The 21277-nt window shown below is 46.4% G+C and overlaps 4 protein-coding genes across 4 annotated transcripts; 1 reads left to right on the top strand and 3 right to left on the bottom strand.

Moving 5' to 3' along the window:
* Positions 1 to 428: 428 nt before the first annotated feature.
* TRM732 (tRNA methylation protein TRM732) lies at positions 429 to 4713 on the top strand (the record flags this gene model as incomplete). Its single annotated transcript, XM_076684639.1, has 2 exons — positions 429 to 511; positions 558 to 4713. 2 exons carry the CDS (start codon positions 429 to 431, stop codon positions 4711 to 4713), a joined length of 4239 nt encoding a protein of 1412 aa, XP_076541149.1.
* Positions 4714 to 4946: 233 nt separating this feature from the next.
* TRVA0_017S01618 (eukaryotic translation initiation factor 3 subunit E) lies at positions 4947 to 6293 on the bottom strand (the record flags this gene model as incomplete). Its single annotated transcript, XM_076684638.1, has 1 exon — positions 4947 to 6293. The coding sequence occupies one exon, from the start codon at positions 6291 to 6293 to the stop codon at positions 4947 to 4949; it is 1347 nt and encodes a 448-aa protein (XP_076541148.1).
* Positions 6294 to 6598: 305 nt separating this feature from the next.
* TRVA0_017S01596 (uncharacterized protein) lies at positions 6599 to 7993 on the bottom strand (the record flags this gene model as incomplete). Its single annotated transcript, XM_076684637.1, has 5 exons — positions 6599 to 7426; positions 7476 to 7543; positions 7599 to 7774; positions 7822 to 7877; positions 7934 to 7993. 5 exons carry the CDS (start codon positions 7991 to 7993, stop codon positions 6599 to 6601), a joined length of 1188 nt encoding a protein of 395 aa, XP_076541147.1.
* Positions 7994 to 8197: 204 nt separating this feature from the next.
* Positions 8198 to 21179, bottom strand: DYN1 (dynein heavy chain; the record flags this gene model as incomplete). Its single annotated transcript, XM_076684636.1, has 6 exons — positions 8198 to 9294; positions 9366 to 14719; positions 14765 to 15458; positions 15506 to 19543; positions 19591 to 20886; positions 20948 to 21179. 6 exons carry the CDS (start codon positions 21177 to 21179, stop codon positions 8198 to 8200), a joined length of 12711 nt encoding a protein of 4236 aa, XP_076541146.1.
* Positions 21180 to 21277: the final 98 nt, after the last annotated feature.

Below are 21277 nucleotides of genomic sequence, written 5' to 3'. Positions count from 1 at the left end.
ATGACCAACATAGTACCGTAGCCCCCCGAACCCCCCGTAGCGACGCTTCGCGTCGGTATAGGTACTAATTGAACACATTTGTGGAATCCCGGCTCTGTTACCGTTGGTAAACTGAGTCTATAGGGGACGCTAGCATGTTATTTACCTAAATTACTGTTACAATACGCTATAATGTAGAGGGTATGTTTAATTGTTCTTATAGCAATCGGTAATTCTTCGTATAATGACCGGTAACTTTTTATCACTAAAGATCTCTATCGCTGAGTACAATTTACTAGCATTAAGCAAATAGTATTTAGCCATGAAAAAGAATAAACCAACTGTACTGGCAGTCCACCAGATGCCGATAGGCGGTGGTTGAGCCCTCGTATAATTTGCCGGGCCCGGGAAACTTTTCACTCCACCATTGATCTAACGTCGATTCGGATATGGTGCTGCTGGATGAGAGCGAGGTGAAGACCATTCGCGCCAAGCTTGTGGCGGTGAAGCCAAAGGATTTAGAACTAGAGTGGTATGGGCTGTTGATATTCTTCGAGGATGCGTCTAACATTTGATAGGTTCTTGGGGCTGTTTGAAAATCTGTACGAGTCAGTGCTCGACTCGCCTAACGATGGACCATACAGAACAACTGCATGCGACGCCATGTCAACCTGGCTACAACGGGCCAACCAAACCTGTACACTTCCTCGGGAGGATTGCATCGTCTCACTGAAGCAGCTGATCACTGTCGAAGTGGCCAATAGGGTGTTCCAATATGTCATTGACTTCTGGAACGACGCTCAGGCGGCCCTTGGCAACTCACTCAAGGAATTGCTAACCAAAACCCTGGCCCTGGCATCCAAACTGTGGAGCGAAGACCAATTCAACGTTTTCATCAAACAATGGCTCGACCGAGTGCTGCACACGTTTGCGAGGAACAAGCGGGTATTCTACTTTACTTTCGAGACTTTGACCAAGTACTACGGCGGAAAAGGAGTAATTGAGCTCGAGGACGGGTTGCTCGACGACCTGCTTTCGCGCATCGGATCTAATGCCCTGGCGAATGCGGTTAGCAGGGCAGTCTCGGTCGTTGTAACGACCATTCGCAGATCCGAGCCTGATATGGCTCTAGAAGTTTGGGCCGACTACTGGAGCGAACCTGTGAAGAAAGCTCTATTTAACGAGGAAACCCGATCCCACACACAGACGTACCTACTGCCAATTCTTTTCAAGTTCCAGCCCAAGGTAGTCCAGATATTCTTGTCACGGTTCGGACAGCACCCTGATGATGAAGACATCAAAATAGTAGTTGGTGTTTACAAAGCTGGTCAGACCATCGGTATCGAAGTTGATCAGTCTCTCAGCGAAGATGCTTTTAAGCGATTACTACGGCATCAACAGAACGACCTGCGCGTGGGAGGACTCTCTTTGCTTGTCTCCTCAGCTAAACTAACCAAACCAATTCCGCCCTCTACATATTCCCTGATCGAGTCAAGCTTCGATAGTCTATTTATTAGCTCCGATTCGGGATACCGGAGCCAGGTCTTTGGACTTATGCGACAGCTTACCCAGCGCCTTAGAGCCTCTACTCATTCCATTAGCAGGAAACTCGAAAAGCCTGATCCGGCTAAAGATCAAGCTGAGCTGCAAATTCTCATGGACAAGGCGAAAGATTTTTTGGGTGCACTTCTACACTACTTGGATAGGTGCTTGCTACCGGGTGCGACTTACCCATGGCTCATCATATCCTGTCAGCTGTTTACTATGCTAGTGCAATCCGGTCTCGATGATCGTGTGAGCAGTCAATATCACGAGAAGCAGCACATATCATACCCATTCTCAATGGATCTATTTCCGGCGTCTCGTGTGCGACTACTAGTGGACCAAATGACGAATCCATACGAAGACATCAGATCCTATGCCACGAAGATTTTGAAAATGGCTCCAAAGCCCCTACCCATGCTTACTCAAAGGGAAAATGTTGATCAGTTGGCAAGTCGCGGTTTCACACTAATTTCTGGTATGAGGGGACGTGAAGGTGATGGCGGTGCTCGAGTCATGCAACTCGTGTTCGATTTATATAGGCCCTATGACGTCGACTTTTTGAGCCAAATTATGGCGCGTCTGGATGAGGGCATCCAGCTCGCCCAGCGAGATCTGCTTCAGGCTGTCAGCCAGCACTCGCTTCACGGATTCTTCACGTCATTAAGGCTAATCTTTGAAAACACTGATGACTGGGGGTTCCTGAACGGTACCAAAACCGTTTCTGATATTCTAGGATATTGCTTGTCTACGTGGGACTTGGTAAAGGACATTTTATGCCACGACTCCCCCGAGGGGAATCTCCCAGAGGACCTTGATCTTGTGGCACTGCCGGAACTGGAACACAAGTTTGGCCCTTTGACACAGGTAGTGTCAAGCTATTCCTGGAGAGCCGTGAAAGAGAGCGCCTCAATGCTACGAGTATTGATAACCACTCTACCTGGTAATTTACTGGAGGACTCACAGTTGATTGCTGTGGGAGACCTCCTGCTGCAACAGCTTTCCTCAGTTCGCCACAAAGGCGTCTTCTCTTCCGTATACCCTGCTTTCATTGCTTGCTGCAAGCAATGCTCGTCTCGATCGGGTCTCATTAAGCAACCTGAAAAGTGGCTGAATGAGAACATTGAAAAGATCCAAAAGCAGGCCCAGTATGTCACTCGACGGTCCGGCGGACTGCCTCATCTATTGACTGCTATTCTAATCGCTGACCCCAACCCCGAGAAACCTCTGTTGAAAAAGACGTTTGAAAAGCTACTTGCTATTGCCTACCTCCCTGCTGAAACCTCTGGGCAAGACAAAGTCAGTCTCCCTCAGGTACATGCTTTCAATTGCATTAAGGCAGTATTTATCGAGTCTGCTTTGTCCAGCTATTCGCTAGCTTATATCGACAAGGCATTGGAATTGGCAATCCAGTCATTCGGCCACGAGGTCTGGGCAATCCGAAACTGTGCCGTGATGCTGTTCACTGCTCTCCAGAATAGACTGTTTGGACCCAAGTCCATGTCTGCGCGACTTTTCTTTTCCAAGTACCGTGCAATTCAGCCAGTTCTGTTGTCGCATCTTGAAAACCACGTCAAGAACTTGGGCTCCGATTATATCGTGTATCGCAATCAAGCAGAGACGGTTTATCCAGTGCTGACTGTGCTGACCAAGCTTGAAGGTGTTAACGGCTATGACGGGCTAAATGATTTTATCCCTCTCGTTACTAAGTGCTTGAAGAGCAGGGTGTGGAAGATTCGTGAGATGGCAGCCAGAACGCTCGGATGTTTGGTCCCCAGTGAACAAGTGCACACAATCGCTGAGAACTTGCTGTGTGGTGCCAGTTTGAGGGACCAAAACGATCTTCATGGCCGAAGTTTGGCCCTGCTGGAACTCTCAAAACGGAATATCGAGGTGCCACAAAATTTCAAGCTCCTTCTTGATTCGAGCTTTGAAATGTTCATTCTCAATAATCCGTCTCCAGAGACGCAATATGCCTTCATTAGAGTATTAGCTGCATTCCATCCGGATTCTGAGCATCTAGCAGTGATGGAACTCCCTCCGCTACCAGCCCAACTTAGCTCCAGTGCACGGCTTTTCAGAGCTGAAGTCGCAAAAATCAAGCTGAGAACTGCGGTTGCAACAGATAAAGCGTCTCTTCAATCTCTGCTCTCTGAACTCCTGGATGTATCTGAGTGCTACGAAGTTCAACTTTGCGCGTTGGAATTTGTCGATGAAAATGACCTGGTGTCCGAGAACGCTGGCAAACTGGTGTCCGAATCGTGGGAGCTATTTGAGAAATTGCATTGGGATCTTGTTCGAGTCCCGGCTATGAAGCTATTTGCCAGGATCTGTCAGGAACGAGATTTTGCTGATACCAGTCTAAATATCGAGTCCCATTGGAATAAGTTATACTGTCAAGTGGATGGAAGGGACTGGGGCGAAATCATTCCTCCGTGTCTAGAGGCTCTGGGAGCATTGACAGGCCATATCTCGCGTCTGAACAATTATGTGAAGTACAAACAGTGCTACGACGTACTCAGGCCCCGCGCTAACGATGGCAAGCCATTTGAGTATCGAATGGCCGTACTACGCTCGCTGACAGCAATGATGGACGGCGCAAAGAAGCAGCAAGATGTGGAAACGGTCGCAAATAATTTCTTCGAGATCTGGATGCTGTACATGTTTTTGAGTGATGACGACGAGGAGATTAGATCAGCCGCCGCAAGCTTTACCAGCCGGTACTTAGAGATCTCACCTTGTGCAGAAGCAGCTGCAGAGACTGCCCTGATAAACCATTGGCACGCACTCGATGAGGCGCGGATGTCTGAGTATGCGTTCCAACAATTTAGAAGGGACGATGACGGCACCGGAGCAGATCTTTCGTTGAAGGACCAGTTGGAGAAGGCTCTCCACAAGGATGAAGCTCTATTCAACGTTGAGAAGCCGAATCTTTATCGATTCGAGCTGAATCGTATCGATGTTTTGGCCAGCGCTGTTTCGAAGTTCAAGGAACTGGACGTCGTTAAGCAGCTTCCTGATGTTATCACATTAATTGAAAGGCAAGGACGAGATGGTCTTTTGGGTTGGACTTCCGACCCAGATGTGTTTAAGCTACTCTACAAGATTAAGACTGTGGCCGATCGCAGTGGTAAGCCCATGCCATCTACTCTGTCTGTCTTGGAGTACCATCCGTTCTTAGTGTCCAAATAATGCAGCCCGGACGTACTGCAATTGAATCAACTAGAATTTTTTGGGCGCACTACACTTGAAGTAACTAGAATTCTTGACTTGAAAATAGAGCTTGCATTTTTATTAATCTAACTAAGCCCTTACTATCCCAAATAATCCGTTGATGGTGGGTCAACAATGAATGGTAATGACTTCATTAGCCTTTTCACTGTATACATAATAATACTGAGTCGTTCTTTTTCTTTTCTAACAATCTAAGAGACCACAAGGTTCTCATGCTTGTTGAGGGTCTGGTTGAGAACCTGGTTAGATCGGAAAGTGAGACCCTTGGTCTTCTCAATGACCTGCTGGTATACAGAGGTGGTTGGGTGGTTCATGATTACAGTGCCCTCCGACTCGTCAATCTTTGCATCCATTTTGGTATCCTGAATCAGGTTAGCAATCCACTTCTCGCCCTGCTCGTTAGTGAGGTTCAGTCGCGCCGACAGCTGGGAGACGTCGATTCGCTGGTGGATTCGGCAGTAGAGCTCAGAGATCAAGTGTCGTGCCGACTCCAGGAATTGGGCCGCACTGTTCTCGAGGAAGAAATCGTTCTTGAGGATGAACTCGGCCTCGGACAGCTTGGCCTGGGCCTCTTCAAAGTCGTAGTCAATGTAGAGGGCCCGGATAAACTCGGTCAGTGGGTCCTGGTACTCGTACTGCTCCTGGCCAACCACTCGGATCAGGTCCTTGAGTCGTCGCTGGAAGTTAGAGTTGCCGTGGCCCCGGCCAGTGTTCATGCACACAACCGCCGCGGCGAGATACCGCAGGATCCACGGGCACGCCGCCTGGATTGTGCTAATATATGAGGAAGAGAAGAACAGATCAGTGAGAGCCTCCTTGCCGTTAGGAGTGTTGAAGAAAGCGAACAGAGCCCAGTGGATGATCCAGGTTCGGTGGTGCAGCTGGGTCAATGGGTCAGCAAACGACCGCTGGTCGACAATGTCCCGCAGCTTCTGAAGCTCCTCCAGCGAGGCGTCCCACTGCAGGGACACAATGTCGGCAGCGAACTTGCCCCAGGTGGAGGAGGAAACCAGCGCTGGGTCCACCGACAGCGCTCGGAAGTGGTATAGCAGGTCAGACGCGGCGTGATACTTGCCGCAGTTGTACTGGAACTTGCCGTACCGGTAGAGGTCGTTAATCATCTCAATGGTGACACCGTGCGAGTTCTGCAAGTAGCTGAGGTTCTGCTGCTTGTCCTGCTTGAGATTGTTGACCACTTCTGGCTTCTCCAGCACCTCGAGCACGTGCGAAGTGGACTTTTCAAACTTTTCGAGATCGTCAAGGACCTTCTTTTGTCGCTCAACGAGCTCCTCTGGCACTTCGGCGCCATCGTGGAGCTTAAACCACAGGTTGCTGACGTAGTCCACCATGTTGGTGTCCTTGAGGAGGTCGTACTTCAGCTGGAGCAGCTGCTTCTCGTCGTAGAGCCCTTTGGAGGACACGAACTCAACGAGCGGGAAGATGAGGTGCCGGTCCAAGAATGGCATCATCTTCTCGGTCAGATCATACTTCCTGCTGATCTCCAGCGCTTCTGGAGTCTGTTGTTCGACGTCTGACATGGCTTCTATGGTGAATCGAAAAAGGTGCACGCCCGGTAACGATTCTCTCTCTGTCGTGTCGGTCAATTTTTTTTTCACGATGGGAGGAGAGCGGGCGCATGTCGAGCCGCACCACCACCCGTGCGCACAACTTATGTTTACTCAATTAGCACTAACTATTTAACTTAATATTAATTCGACATTATTAACGTGCGATAAGCTGGCAAATGGACAATTGGAGTATAATGGCGTAAACAACTAGGAGAGAAAGTGTAAAAAGATTGCCATTGAATGGCTATTCTGTGTATTACATAAGTAGGATTAGGCTATTGGCCAAAGAAACTCATCAACGAAGCCTGGGCAGTCTTCTTCTTACCTCCCTTCTTGGTAGCGGTAGTAGTCTTCTTCGGAGCAGGCGTGGCCTTCTTCGGTTTAGATTCGGGCAGTTTTTCATCTTCACTGGCTGTCTCGAATTCCTCGACTACTTGAGTTTCCAAATAGCCATCTGGAGTCTGTTTTGTGATCGTCTTTTTCACTTTTCGTCTGACCTTCTTACGACCACTGTCTGTAGTTACTTCACTGGCATCCTTCATTTCAACGTCCTGTGATTCTGGCTCTTCGCCACCTTGTGATTCCTCCGTAGGTGGTTGACTCTCAGCAGCAGCCTTCTGCTCTTCAGATTTGGCAATAGCTTCGCTAACGTCGGGCATTTCTTCATCTGAACTCTCATCCTCAAACATTTTCTGCAATTGCTCCATCTCTTTCTTCTTTTGCTCAACTTGCTTCTTAGTCTCAGCCTTGACAGGCTTGCTCTTTTTGGCAGAAGAAGAACTGGTTGCTGTAGACCGCTTCGCTGGAGCCGCCTTAGCAGCGGGCTTTCGGGATCGAGCAAAAGCAGCTTCTAATGACCCTTTGGTGTTAGTGAGCACTTCGGTCTTTTGCAATTCAGAAATCTCCTGCTTGGCCGCGGGCTTTTTAACTGGCTCTGCTTTAACCGCTGATGGAGGAAGTTTGAGCGATTCCCTTGGCTTATTGACCATCTCCTCAGAGAGAATTGTATTCCTAACCATCCCCAGCTTATACAGATCATTCAATGTCGCATGACACTCTAGTTCTTTCACTCCATTGTAAGCGTCAGAGAGAAGTTGTGGGTCCTGTATTTCGTCAGCAACATGCCATCTCTTTCCCATTGCGTAAACTCACATTCGATTTAGCCACTCCAAGACTGTAAACATGCACAGAGGATACTCGCTTAAATCGCTTAACCTCGTCTATAGTTGATACCGATTAGCACTTTGCCATTTTCCACCAGCGTTAAATCCATACCATCTAAACTCTCCTGTGGAACCATCTGAAAGCCATATATGTCTCGCTTAGCATCCCCTTCGTCCGTGCTCGATTGCGCGGTTGAAGGACTAGGTTCGTCAACGGAATAAATGCCGCTCACGACGTAAGTAGCATGCAACTTTCCCTCATTCTTCTTATGAAACGAGTACAAATGCCTTGAACTGGTTAGCGTCCCATCTAAGATCAGCTTAGCTTTACTCACTCTTTGGCCGCGTTAACGTGGATCTTCAGCTTCCGGCTTAAATATCTGTAAGTAACCTGTGAACCCCCGTTAGATAGAGTCCAAAAATCAATTTGAGCATATTTCTTCTTACAATCTTCTCATCTGAAAAGAGTAGGCTGTGTAGAGTGTCGTCGATTTCACTCGTAGTCATTCTTCTTATGCTTGTGCCAGTGGTACGCGTCCAGTCGCGTTTTTTTCTAAATTGAATGGTACCGTGATTTGGGCGTGCACGCCGTGGCACACCACCAAATGGCTTCGGCCCCATCTGTATCAAATACTATGTAGAGGATAGTAACAATGGTATATATATATAAGAAATTCTTTCAAAAATATAACTAATATGAACTTAATAATTCTAAACCCGGTGAATATACTCAATAATATTTACCAACTCTCTCGAAACACGATCCCCTTCAATTGCCAACATCGCGTCGTCGGCGTCTCCCGGCAAGCCGAGCCAGGTTGGCGGCTCACGATCCGGCAGGCTGTTAATCCACTCCTTGAAGTCTTCAACCTTGCTGCCCTCTGGAGGGCTCAATGACCCGTCGTCCACTAGCTTGAATCCAATATTGTAGGCTTCGGGGCTGAGCACTCGGTTAACAATGTCATCTAGAGTAGCTCGATCCTCAGCCTTGTCAATCTTGCCGCCGTAGATCGTCTCAGTGATAAGCGTTCGCAATGCAGCCCATGGAATCTGGGCCGGTGATATGTTAGTCCTCTTGTTATCAACAGCGTCAAGCCATCTATCAATAACAACCGTGGCACACTCAAAATCGGAATCATTGAAGTCATACGACTTGGTCCATCCAAGTGGGACGAAGTTTAGCCGCTCCTGAATGATGCTGTGGACCCAGGACACTAGGTAGAACAGTCGATTTCGCTCTACTGGGCCCCTAACCAGGCGCTCGGTAGACAGTTGTTCGTAAGTGCTTCGCATGCTCGCCTTGACACCCTTCGGACTCTCAACCATGAGGATTCTGGACATGCGCAGGAGGGTCGTTGGCACGTTAGCACCCATAGGAATGGTGTAAATCATGCGGAAATCATTATGCAACTGAAGTATCTTAAGCTTCTTCTCAATCCCCTCAAGCCATGCTGGCGAAAGATGAACATTCTGCAGCAGTACCCAACCACCAGTCTTAGCCGCAGATTCAATCGCCCTCGAGGCATTTTCCTCCTCTTCGCTAGACCCCATAGCAATTGTAGTCCATGATACGTGCTTCCTTCTACTGAGCACAACGTCGACCTTATAACTTGGGTCACTGCCATCAGCTGTAGCCAGGGCAATTGGTGAACTCGCTGCCACCTGTGCGACAATGTCCGCCAGGTCTTCGCAGGTCTCGTAAAGCAAACATTTTCCGAGAATAGTCCTGCAAAGGTCGTCAATGCCAGAGACAAACTGATTCGCAGAAAATCCTCTGACAATGGCTGCTTTGTAGAACTGCTTGGCTGCTAAAATAAAATCATTGGTTAGTAAAACGAGCAAAACAAAATGGGAATAGGGGGAGGGGGGTAAGCCTTACCATCATCGTCACCATTATAACACTCCATAATCTCCTCAGGAGTAACGCTCTCACCCAGCTTGCTAACGTCAAACGAATTTGGCAATACAGATTGGAGCACATCTCGCATATTTGTACTCAAGCCCTGTTCGGTTGATCGAAGCATGGACATCTTGTCGACCAGCCGGCCGAAGATTTCGAGGTTACAGTTGGATCTGCTATAACCCGCAACCATAAAAAAGGCCAGAATGCTTCGATCTTTGGTGAGCATCGATGGCGAAACCTTCTTATAAACCTCGAGATATAGATCCTTAATCACACCAGCTACCAGCTTTTCGGGACTAGCTTTTGGCTTATCTCGTGAAATGACGGACCCAAACAAGTCAAGGAAAAACTCTAGCGAGAATTGATAGAAGCCATTCAACAACACAAGCTTCTCCAAAACCGTGAATATGTATCCGCAATGTTCAGCCAGGGGCTGGTATTGAGTCATCACATCAGATATGGTGGCCATGATATTCTCATTCTCCTGTACCTTCTCAGTGATTTCGCCAGCCTCCACTTTCAGCCGCTCAAGAGTGTCAATAAGTTTGTCGTTCTCGAGAATGCCACCTTCCGAGTTACTAAGAGCCTGCAAGAGTCCTATTTCCAACTGCCGAAGATGAACTTGGTACTCGCTTTGAAGTTTGATTACCTCTTTATGCTTAATCTCAATGTCCGGTCGTTCAGATTGTAGGACCCTGCTCAGAGCTTGGCTCTCCAAGCTGCTTCGAGTAACAGTAAAGTTGATAATAGTGGTTCGACTTGATATATGCGGGGATATCGTAATGGATGGATCGCGTGTCATGAGGTAGAGTCTGAAGTCGCTTGAAAAGTCAATGTCCTGTTTGCCCAGAGTAATCAATGTCCTGCCTCCTGTTCGCTTGTACTCTTTGTTAAGAACCTGATTGATAATCGGATCCAAATGTTCGGCGTCTTGAATCAATATGGGGTTACCGAATCTTAAGGCACTCTCAAGGTGCTTGATAAATGATTTATCAAGGAAGCTAGTGACAGTAAGCTCCCGCGTCTTGTGCATACTTCGATAGAACTCAACCATTCGATTAGTAGGGTCAATAATGAATGGATATCGAATGGCCCTATGAGACATGATAGCATTCTCCACGCAAAGATCGTCCTTTGGAAGAGAATCCTCATGCCAATCCAACTTCAGCTTAGCAGGGGCCAGATATTCAGATAGCGTTTCATTCGCTTCATAGGGAATACCGGACTCCTCAAAGTACACCATCCACAAATTGGCCAAATGGCGACGCGCTTGTTGATCGAAGGCACCAGCATAAGAAATAAGCGAAGCAGATAACAGACAATTTCCAGCCAAACATTCTGTCTTCCTTTCGAACTCTTTGATGCTTGTAGACCATCGTGACTTTTCCGATGAAAGGCTCTCCAAAAGTTTCATACTCCTAGTCACTTTGCGCTCAACGATGGCCATCTCTCGCTTGATGTTTTGCGTGTCGGTAATAAGAATCTCATATTGATCCTTGTACTGTTCAATGCTAGTTTCAAGCTCTTCAATCATATCCGAGATAGCTTGGGCTTGGGCTTTAGTATGTCGAGCGCTCTGTTCCAGTTGCATGACTTCGTCACGGAGAGGGCCCACCCTTTCCAGGATGGAGGAATAATCTACCTGTGCAATTACCCATTGTAGCAATGGACCGCATGCTTTACTAGCGCGATTGACAGTCTCGAAGTTGTAGTTTGGCAATGACAGGAACTCTTTCTCCATTCTCTTTCGGAGATCAGAAGTCATTTGTGTCTCATTGTCAAAATTGACAATATTGGGGATAAAGTCATCCCGTCTCACGCAATGCTGAATATCCTTCCATGATGACACTCGATTTCCCAAAAGAATGCATACAGATTCTAGCGCCATTTTAACAGCGTCTGGTGGATTGTGCATGGATCGCAATTCCGTCAAATGCTGTTTCTTGATGTTACTGACACTTTGCTGAGCCTCCAATACGGCAGGCTCTGCTCGCGCCAAGTCATTCATGACAACTTGCTGTCTCTCCCCAATATTCTTTTCCTGAATGTCAAGCGCATGTTGAATTTCAATCGAAGCCTCCCGTTTCCTTTCAGCCTCATTTTGATCGTTAACCATTTGTCGCAGCATATCTTTCGCCTCATTACTCTTAGCTTCAAGCTGCGCCTTCTTCTCAGCCAAGTTAGATCTCAACTCCTTTACCTTAATAACAGTCTCCTTCAGCTTATCGAGGCCAACGTTATAGTGTCTCTGCTGGTCCTCTAGTTGGGTACGCTTTTCAGTAAACACCGTGGCAAACTGCTCAACAAACTCTAAGAAATTTCCAGGCGTATTTGAACCCAGGCAAGCCGAGCCAATTGAAGAAATGAGTTCGTCAACCGACACTGTCCGGTGGATGTATACCATGCACTGGAGTACAGTTTCTCGGAAGGAAGTTGGCAAGTCCAATTCATGGGAGACAGCCCTCATGGTATCCAGCTGCTTGAAATCAGATCTATCAAGATCAATACTTGATGTCAAGGCACCAGAAACTTGATACAAGGTTCTATCCGACCAATCGCCCATCCAGTTAAGGACGCATCTATTGAAGAGGGCAGGAGATGCCGCAGATTGGCTAGACAAATCTGAGGAGGGAGGGTTCATTGTAAATATGACGTGGAGGTTCCTCACGATCTCCTTCGTAAACCACTTATAAAGTTCGTCCTCTGAATCCAGATTAATGCCCTGTCGGAGAGCACCATCCTTGCATGCCGTCATCAATGTGGTGTAGTCATCGCCCTCAAATAAACCAGGTACTTCCCCATTAGCCAAGAGGGTATTCATCCGCTCTAAGAAAGATGATTCCAAAATATTTGACTCATCTAAAATAAAACAGATCTTTTCACCATTACATCCAGCTCTCCGCAGGATTCCTCTTAAATCGGCATCAAATTCGACTTGGCCATAGGTTCTCGAGGTACTGAGCTGTTCTACTTTTAGCCCGTTCATCCATGCAACAAACCGGGAAAGCGTGGACTTTCCACTGCCGCTGATTCCAATCAATATTAAGTGTCCTTGGGGCTGTCGAAGGACCCGATCTATTCTCAGCACGTGGTCGAGGAGGTCGTCGAAGAGGATTAATGGCGTGTCTAGTTCTTCTTCACAAAACGTCTTCACTCGGGCTTTCACGAAAGTCTTCAGCTCCTCTGATTCGACAGGGAGATAATTCTTCGAGAGCCAGTTGGAGTAGAGGATGGGGCTCTTCAGAGCAGTGTTGAGATCCGCATTAATAAAGTATTTGTATGCCACGTCCTTAATCAACACCTTCGTCCATCTCTTTTCATCATCGTCCACTAATCGGTCATGGAAGAGACGCAGCGCCTCATGTGCCCAAAGCCGAACCAAGCCTTCAATCGAAAGGGATTCTAGAGGCATAATAGCTCCGTAAATGCCTCTGCACCATCTTGTCAGTTCTCTAGGGCTGTAAATATAGTGCGACCTAACCTTGGGAGTGAACTGAGTTTGCGACCGTTGGTATACTTCAACCATGGCATGAGTGAGGTCTGAAGCATACCCGCGTAACTCCGGAACACACTTCAGGATTGCAGAATTATAGGCACCATAGATCTGATGTAATGACGTCTCACCCGGGTAGTCGACCAATACCACCGTCGAATGTCGTAGGAACCTCATAGTCATCTGGTTTCGGCCAACATCAGTTGGAGGATTGCAAGCTCCTACAAACTGAATGTTTGACAATGTAACCCATTGCTTATCCTTTTCTTTCCAGAAGCCGTTCTGTTCAACCATCTGCCGGAGAAGCGAAATAACTCTCTGCGTACCGTAGCGATCAATCTCAGGAAGGTTAATTTCATCGCAGAAGACTACTAGCCATCTTCCAATCTGATTCGGAGACAAGACGGTTCCATTCATAGTCTTCTTGTATTCGCAATACTGCTCGATCGACTTGATAACGAGCTCAGGAGTAGTAGCTTTGGAAAAGTTTAACCCGACAACGTCAAGGTTGGGGGACTTTCTCAATGCACTGAATAGCGTCATTGTCTTGCCCGACCCAGGAGGACCACACAAAATTATTGGCTTGTGATCGTTAAGAAGTCCGTAGATCAACTGATCATGGCGACACGTATCAACGGTCGGAATAACAACATCATTTTGTACAATTGAATGAGTGTCAAGATCCAGTTTCGGGACCTTTTCCAACCAATCCTGCCATAATCCTTCTGGCAGTGTGGCATCGAAATCAAGAAGGTTTCCTGATGGAGCAAGGTCAACAAACTGAGAGAACGACAAGATATAAGCGCCAAACTCGGATCTTTCAATTAGATTGCTATCGCCAGCAAAAGACCAAACAAGCGATAGAGCAAACCGCTTCTTGATGAACAATGAGCGCTGTTCTGGGGTAGGCGGAAAGTCTGGGTTCTGCAACATGTAAGTCCTCAATTCTCTGCACGAGAATTTCATAAACGATTGAAGGCTGCGTAAAGACCTTGAGATTGAGAATTCCATAATATGTTCCAGTGACTGCGCTCGTAGAATTACCTTGGATAACAAGTCATCTTGGAATATCAAGCCCTTCATTATATCGGCGATCTCTGTCTGAATGCTATCAATTCCAGCATCCTGCGCATCTTCAACAGTTACCGCATACTCATCTTCCAAGTCATCAAACTTAAGATATCTCAGAGCGGTCAAGTGTTCCTCCATCTGCATTTGGGGCAATACGATATTGTCGCCGAACCAAATCATACCGCATCGACTCACAGTCGCGGGGGTTGCAAATCGTAGATTCTCAACTTCAAAAAGGAGCCTTACATTGGGCGGTAATGCTATCCGCTCACCATTGGGTAATGTTAGGATCTTATTATCATCGAGAACACTGTTTAAGTTCTCGACCCATTCTGGGTCCACATCACCATCAAATACAATCCAATGACGCTTTTGTGCTTCACCTCGGAGATTTTCAGACACCCTTCGCAAGATTCCGGTAAACAGGCCGTCAGTCCATTCTCTAGTTGTCGTATCAAGCGATCCATAAAGTTCCTCCTTGGACATTACTTTGGCGTCGATCAAATAATGCACGCACTCAATTCCTTCAAAAGACTGAATGGCGTTCAAAAGGGTTCGATACGTTGTTGTTTTACCAGTTCCAGAATTTCCAACCAGCATGATACCATGATGGATTTGGATAAACCTGTATAACTGCAGTGATTTCTCAAGCCATTGACCAGTGGCTATAAGCCCGTTCTTTTGAGCCACTTCAACAAGTGTTTTACGCAGCTCTTCGACATCCAAGGCATCATACGTCACGTCCTGGAAGTAAATATCCTCAATTCTAGAGCATTCGTTAGTAAATTCGTTTCAGCGACTGTCAACTTACTCCTTCATGACGTTTACGTCAGCAGAGATTAATTTCGGTGCTATAGTCTCACGGAGACTCTGAAGCACAATCCCTGCCTCCCAGTCTTCAACGCTGCTAACTGCCTCCCCAGATTCTAGCCGAGCTCGTTTCAGTCCACCACACGTAGCAAGAACTGACTTAAGAGCCCTTAGCCCAAAGTCGTAATGAATCTGAGGCGATAATCTGGTTCCTAACTCTTCGAAGAATGGCACAATCAGCTTTGATAATCGAGTACCGTCAACAAAGCCTTGAGAATTTAAGAACACATCGGCAATGATTTCTTTATCAGGTTTAGCCATTGAAAAGCTCCGGAACAACTTTTTCAGGTTTTCAGGCAAAGAATTTCGGCCCGCATAACCGGGGTTCATCGTAATAAATATACCTGAACCTGGATCAACCTTCAGGGATCTTCCGATCAAAGTGATAACCGACTCGGCATTTTCATCTCTATATGCCTTCAATCCAAGTTCGATGGTTTCAATTTGAGATGACACCGCACTTAGAATATGTTCGTCCAACCGGTTAAACTCGTCGAAACATCCCCAAGCTCCAACCTGACAAAGGCCAACTAAAATTCTACCAATAGCTTGGAAGTCAAAAGTCTCATCGCAACAGAATACCAGCACGTGTTTACCCAGTGCCTGACCGAGTGCTTTGACAGCTTCCGTTTTACCTATATTTTTGTTAGTACCAATGAATCTCCATGAGGAAGCCACTTACCTGTGCCGGCCGGTCCAAATGGAGAGCCACCTAACCTTTGACTAAACGCTTGAGTCATAGTCAAAAAACATTTTTCAATCAATGGAGTGCATACAAGCTTGTCCGGCACCCCTAAATATTCGTAACCATAATCAAACTCGGCTCCCGCTTGCCTAATCTGCAGTCGCTTCAAGGGCTCTGCCGTCTCATCAAAACTATATGTCAATTGAGATGACCAATAAAAGTCTGAGACGTCGCCAACCATGATATGAGCAATAACATCTCTTTGATGAATTAACTCAGTAATTAAAGACTGATACTTTGCACGTTCAAGCGCAGAGAGATTTGTCAAAACCGTGCTGGCTAAAGTCTTTAATATGGTGGTAACAGTATCAAGGACATTTTGAAGGTTTCCCTTGGAGTCATAGCATTGGTCAACAGAACGCGACCATTGTACGGCTGTTGCCAGAAGTGCCACTTGGGTCGGGTATCTTTGCGTCCAGTTAATAAACGCGTCGTGAGAAAATTCAAAAAAGATCTTGGTATATTCGGACAGTCCATTCGTCAATAGGTCTGATATTGCAAGTTTCGCTTGTTCCTCGAGCAGCTTGAGCCAATCAACAACATTAGGTGTCTTTACCAAAGACACAGGGCTGCTCAGCTTCAATACCTCACCCTCTTTAGAGCGAACAGCAATAATAGCTGATGACTCTTGATCGATCTCAAATGAAGATATTCCAGAGAACATCTTACTGAGATGTTTTTCGGTCCTGCTTATGTCATTTGAATTGCCGATAATCTCCAAAAGATCTTCGTCGCCAATAAAATAAAACCGGGCAAATCGTTGTCTCTCCTTTTCGAAGTATTCACCGAGGGCTTTTTGGACTTTGTTCAGCAAATCTAAAAGCCGCTCAATAGAAGATTGAATGTTGGGGATGTTCAAAACATCAAGAACAAGCGGAGATTTCGATACTTTTCGAAGAATGAGGAAGAACTCCGAGTTGATGTTCTGGAATCTCGATGATTCGATAGGAAGAACATGCTTAATCTCTGAATTGTTGTTAAACACCCCCTCGAGATATACCCATTGTCGTTGAACATCTATCCATACGTCAAAGAGAACGTGGACTCGATTTAATTTCTCCTCCCATGCCCTGGTTTCCTCTTCGAATGTCCTAAAGTAAGGAGAGTGGTGCATGGCTTGCAAAGAATTTAAATGGTCGCTGCAAGTTTGGAACAGATCTTCCCAGTTTTTAATTAGGCGGCAAGCGTTCTGATAGTTCACAAGTTCTAGGGAATAAGTCGTCCAATGTTCCCTAATTTGCTTCAAGAAGTTATCTAGAGCCAATTCGCCGTTTGCAATATCAATAACCTCTTGGACAAACTTCTGGTTGGCGAGCAAGTTCATATCCCAAACTTGGCCCAAGCTCAAGGAAATGAGCACCAATTTGTTCCCTTTATTAAGAGATTTGAAGAGCATATCCCAATGACGTTCGTGTATTGCTTCAGATTTCAACCCTGATATGATGGAAACTGACCTTATCAAGTTTTTAAGGTGATTCTGAACATGCTCAAATGCCGAGTACTGTCGTATTCTTGTAGGCATATCCTTCGTTGTCTGCACGAACTCCTCCAACCTTTGTCGGACCTTTCGGGGTATAATGCTTGCCCATGGAGTTTCTCTGAGGTCATTTAAAGAACTCCATACACTATCAAGGGCACCCCAGACTGAATTGAAGTCATCGATCTCTTCTTTCACTGCGCTCAGGTTGGCACCAAAATTGTGTTCCAGCTCAAGAGCGCTGGCTGCACTAGTAAGCATATTCACTGACTGAGTAAGCACTTCAGCTTCCCGATGGAAATTATTCAATGCAGAGAGGGCATTTTTAGAATCGATTGTACCAGAAACAGGTTTTTCTTCGTGCCATTGGTTCTCCAATATCTGGATCCTATCAGAGACTCGCTTGATTTCGGCGCTTACTCGTGCCCGAATCGCGTCAATCTGGCCGTCAATCAGAGAGTTCTTCCTACTCAGTATTTCCTTCAGTGCTGCCCATTCGTTGTCGATCTGATCTATGAATAGCCAATTTGACGGAAACTGGAATCTGTTTCGGGCCAATGCAGTTTGGCCGCTTCGGAATAGACTTACTTGTTCATCCCATTTTTCCAATTTGTTATTGCAGCTTTGCGCGGTTGTTACCGCCGAAACGACCATCTCGGTCGACCCATCTAGGACCTGGTTTTCCAAGTTCCTTCGCACAAACTCCATTTCACTGCACACCTCGCGCATCTGAGATCCAAGTTGCTCGGAGAATTTATGGATAACATCATGCTGCCATATATCATACTTCGAATTAATTCGAGACTGCACAGACTGGAAGTTGATATCCAGGTATCCAAATGATTTGCACAGCTCAGTCGTATCGAAAGTAGCTCGCTCACGCCTTATCTCGTTCAGAAGCTGGAGCCACTGAGCCATGTCAGTACCAAGGCGCTCATACACAAATTCGGCCTCCAAGTCCCAAAGAGACTGAAACTGGAACCATTTCTCCAGGTATCCTGTTGCCTGAGAGATGCATCGGTCGATTGTCTGGTACGCCTTGAAAATGACTTCACTGGCTGCTCCTGCGATGTCAGAAAATGTTCGCTGACGCGATTTTTTTGAAGAAACGTCAAACTTGTACGCATCGATTCTCGGGATTTTGTAAACTGCGCCAATGTTTGATTGCAGGTTCTTTAGCCACTCCACACGTGCAGCCTCTATCGGGGGCTGCAGACTGATCAGTTGATTCTTAATTGAGAGTTCGTGTGTCGATCTGTTCAATGGATTCGCCAGTACCCCTGTGCTTTCGCCATTAGTAAAGGAAGAAATCCAAGTCTCCACTACATTGACGCATCGCCCCACAAGTATACTTTTGATAGTCGAATTGAGTCGGTTAACAAAAGCAGGGACATTGGAGTACGATTCCAGAATGAGCTTGTCAATGCAATCTTGGATTGTTGCTAAAACTGAAATGAGGTGATCTGTGTCGAATGAACATGTTTCCAGTTCTTCAAGAGATCTTTTCACGGTGGAATACACAACGAACAAATATTCTGCTTTCTCATTCAGAACTGAAACGGCTTGGTCAAAGTCAGTAACAAAGCGTGCGTGCTTGCTATCGGGATTGTCTCCAGAAAAAGTCTTGATGTCATATGCATGGACAAACGACTCCCATCTCAACCCGGCACCTTTGGCAATAAGCCTGTAAAATTCGCTCTGGTACCCATGTAAAAGTAGTTCGACTTCAGGCAGTTCCTCAATCTTCTTCATAGTTCTAGAATAAGCTTGCAGCGTATCAATGAGGCTTATAGCGTAAGGATACACCATACGCGCAATCTTAGAGGAACTGGAGACAGAATGAGGCACCTGATGATTGAGCCAAGCCAGGTTCCTAACCTCTTTGAAAAGAGAAGTTACTAGGTTGGGGTCGAAATTGACAACCAATTCATACTTCGAAGTGTTATTTCGCGGACGATGGATTTTGAACAAGAAACCTTCAATGGATAGGTTTCTTTTCGAAATAGTCCTTAACCAGTCATCATAAATTGGTTGCGTATCAAGCTTTTTCCTGAAACTCTGACTCTCAGAGTAGAGTTTTTGGCCCTCTGCATAAAGATGCCAGCCTTTGCCCAACACGTCCTCGACACGTTGGAGATAGGCGTTCAACTGATGTTCAATTTGCTTGATCCAAATGACGGTCCCTGACACAGATGGTATATCACGCAATTTTGACATCTCGTGTGCTTCGGAGTTGGCATAATGTTGCCTGAATCGCTCTTGAAGGGAACTAATGTCTGACTTGACGTTGTCTATAAGCCTTGTCTGGTATTCCTGGATTGCACCTCGAATGGCAGGTCGGATAAACAAAGCGTTGAACTTTGAAAACACTTGAAACATTTCAGTCGAATTCTTCGCTATTGCCAACCTATCCCGCAAAATGGCGATGACTGCCTGTTCTACTCGGGTGGTTTTCTCGTCATAAAACTGCTCTGCCTGATTCCATTTCGCACAACCATCTAAAATTGTTAGTTTCGACACAAAGCCACTTTTGCATATAACGTACCATCAGTAGTGTCAAGAGAGTCCACCTTCTTCAAATAGGCATAAGCCTCGTTAATTTCCTTCAGCGGATTGATACCGTCAAACTCCACAAGCATACCTTCAGTGGAGCCTAATACCTTCTCGAGTGTTTTGACGAGCTCTTCATGTCGAGATCGGAACTCAAGGATATATTCGATTCGTTCCTTGACCTTCGCCTGCTGAGGGTTGATTCGAATAGGGATGAATTTTTCGGACCGCTTTCGAGTCATCTCCCGTGCTACGTTTGTGAATTCCTTGACACATTCGTCCCATGTTGCAAAAATGTCGATCGTCTGTTTGAGTGTAGCAGTCAGCGAGTCGTAGTCCAGGTGCATCAACTGTCGATGTGCAAGCAGGTTCCTCAAATTCGCGTCCAAGTCGGCAGATATCGCTTCTACCAAGACCAGTGCTTTCCAAATGGGATATGGGGAGATTCGCAACTTTTTGTTCAAATGGGTGAATATCTGGGTCACTGCTTGTTGAATTTTTGAAAAGCTTGATGCCGAGATGAGATCGTCCAGAGGGAAGTCGTGCATAAGCTGGTTGTATCTTGCAACCTTCTCAGTCGCTTCCTTAATACCGGTGTCCGATATAAAGCTCACCGTGGCGTGGAACCGTTTAGCATGTCGGAGCACATCCAAGGTGAGGGTGACGCCGGGGCTAGAAAGCTGTTTTTCAATATTCTCCAGTGACGCCTCCATGGCAATCCAAAAACTAATTTCCTGCGCAGCAGTTCCTGTCCGTGGGTCCCTGTCAATCCGCGTGATGGCCTGAATGCTCTTGATCCAGTTATTGACGTTCGACTGGAGAGTGTTCAAGAAGTTAGTGTCACTGAGCAACTGTTCAGGCACTGCTTCAATAGCGGGTTGCATCTTCTCCTCCGCAACTTCAATGGCCTTGGCAATATACGGATGCAGTGACAGCGTCAGTTCAGGGACTTCCGCGTTCTGCTGCAAATGAAGCAAAGATAACTCCAGCTCAGTAATTTTCTTTCGGGCAGATGGCGCGGCGCTCAGTTTATCGTCTGATTCCTGCTCGTCCGAGTTGCAATAAGCGTCGAAATATGGCGCTACCGCAAAATGCAATATAGAATGCAATATTTCGTATGGGCTCTTTTCCGCAGTACTGAAGCCGGATGGAAGTGACAGAGCTTGCAATTGCTCCGAGAGCGAAGAGTCTCCTTTAGCGAGCGCTCCAGGAGGTTTAATCACTACCAAACTTCCCACAGTATTCGGCGATGGCAAGAATTTGGAGTCTAACCGGTAGGCAAAAGATAAGGCTGGGAAATCACTCTCATTAGATTGATTCCACACACAAAACGCCAGGGGTTCAACACTTACTTTCATCTTCACTAGTCAATTGATCCTTTATCAAGAACAAAACCAACGGGCTCGCATCGGCTGCAAACGTCTGGCACTGTTTTTCAACCGTTTCGCGAGGAGCGTCCCTCACACCCAGAGAGTTATTGAGATCTTCTAGATCTGCACCTAATAGCGCAGACGCAGCAGTCCTCACATAATCAAGCAACTGAGCCGCGGATACAAGCCGCGACTCATTCGCTTCTTCTTCCATTTTTTTCCCTTCACTCTATCGGCTATACACTATAACCTTGATCGTAACTGTTTACGCTGTGTTGGAGGTGTGGTTTACATCTCCTGGAACTTTTAAAA

Source organism: Trichomonascus vanleenenianus (genome assembly GCF_965637985.1).
Source record: "Trichomonascus vanleenenianus strain CLIB 3782 genome assembly, contig: TRVA0_017S, whole genome shotgun sequence".
Classification (NCBI taxonomy): Eukaryota; Fungi; Ascomycota; class Dipodascomycetes; order Dipodascales; family Trichomonascaceae; genus Blastobotrys; species Blastobotrys vanleenenianus.
The sequence above is the reverse complement of the archived record's forward strand: the minus strand, read 5'-3'. Positions and strand labels throughout refer to the sequence as shown.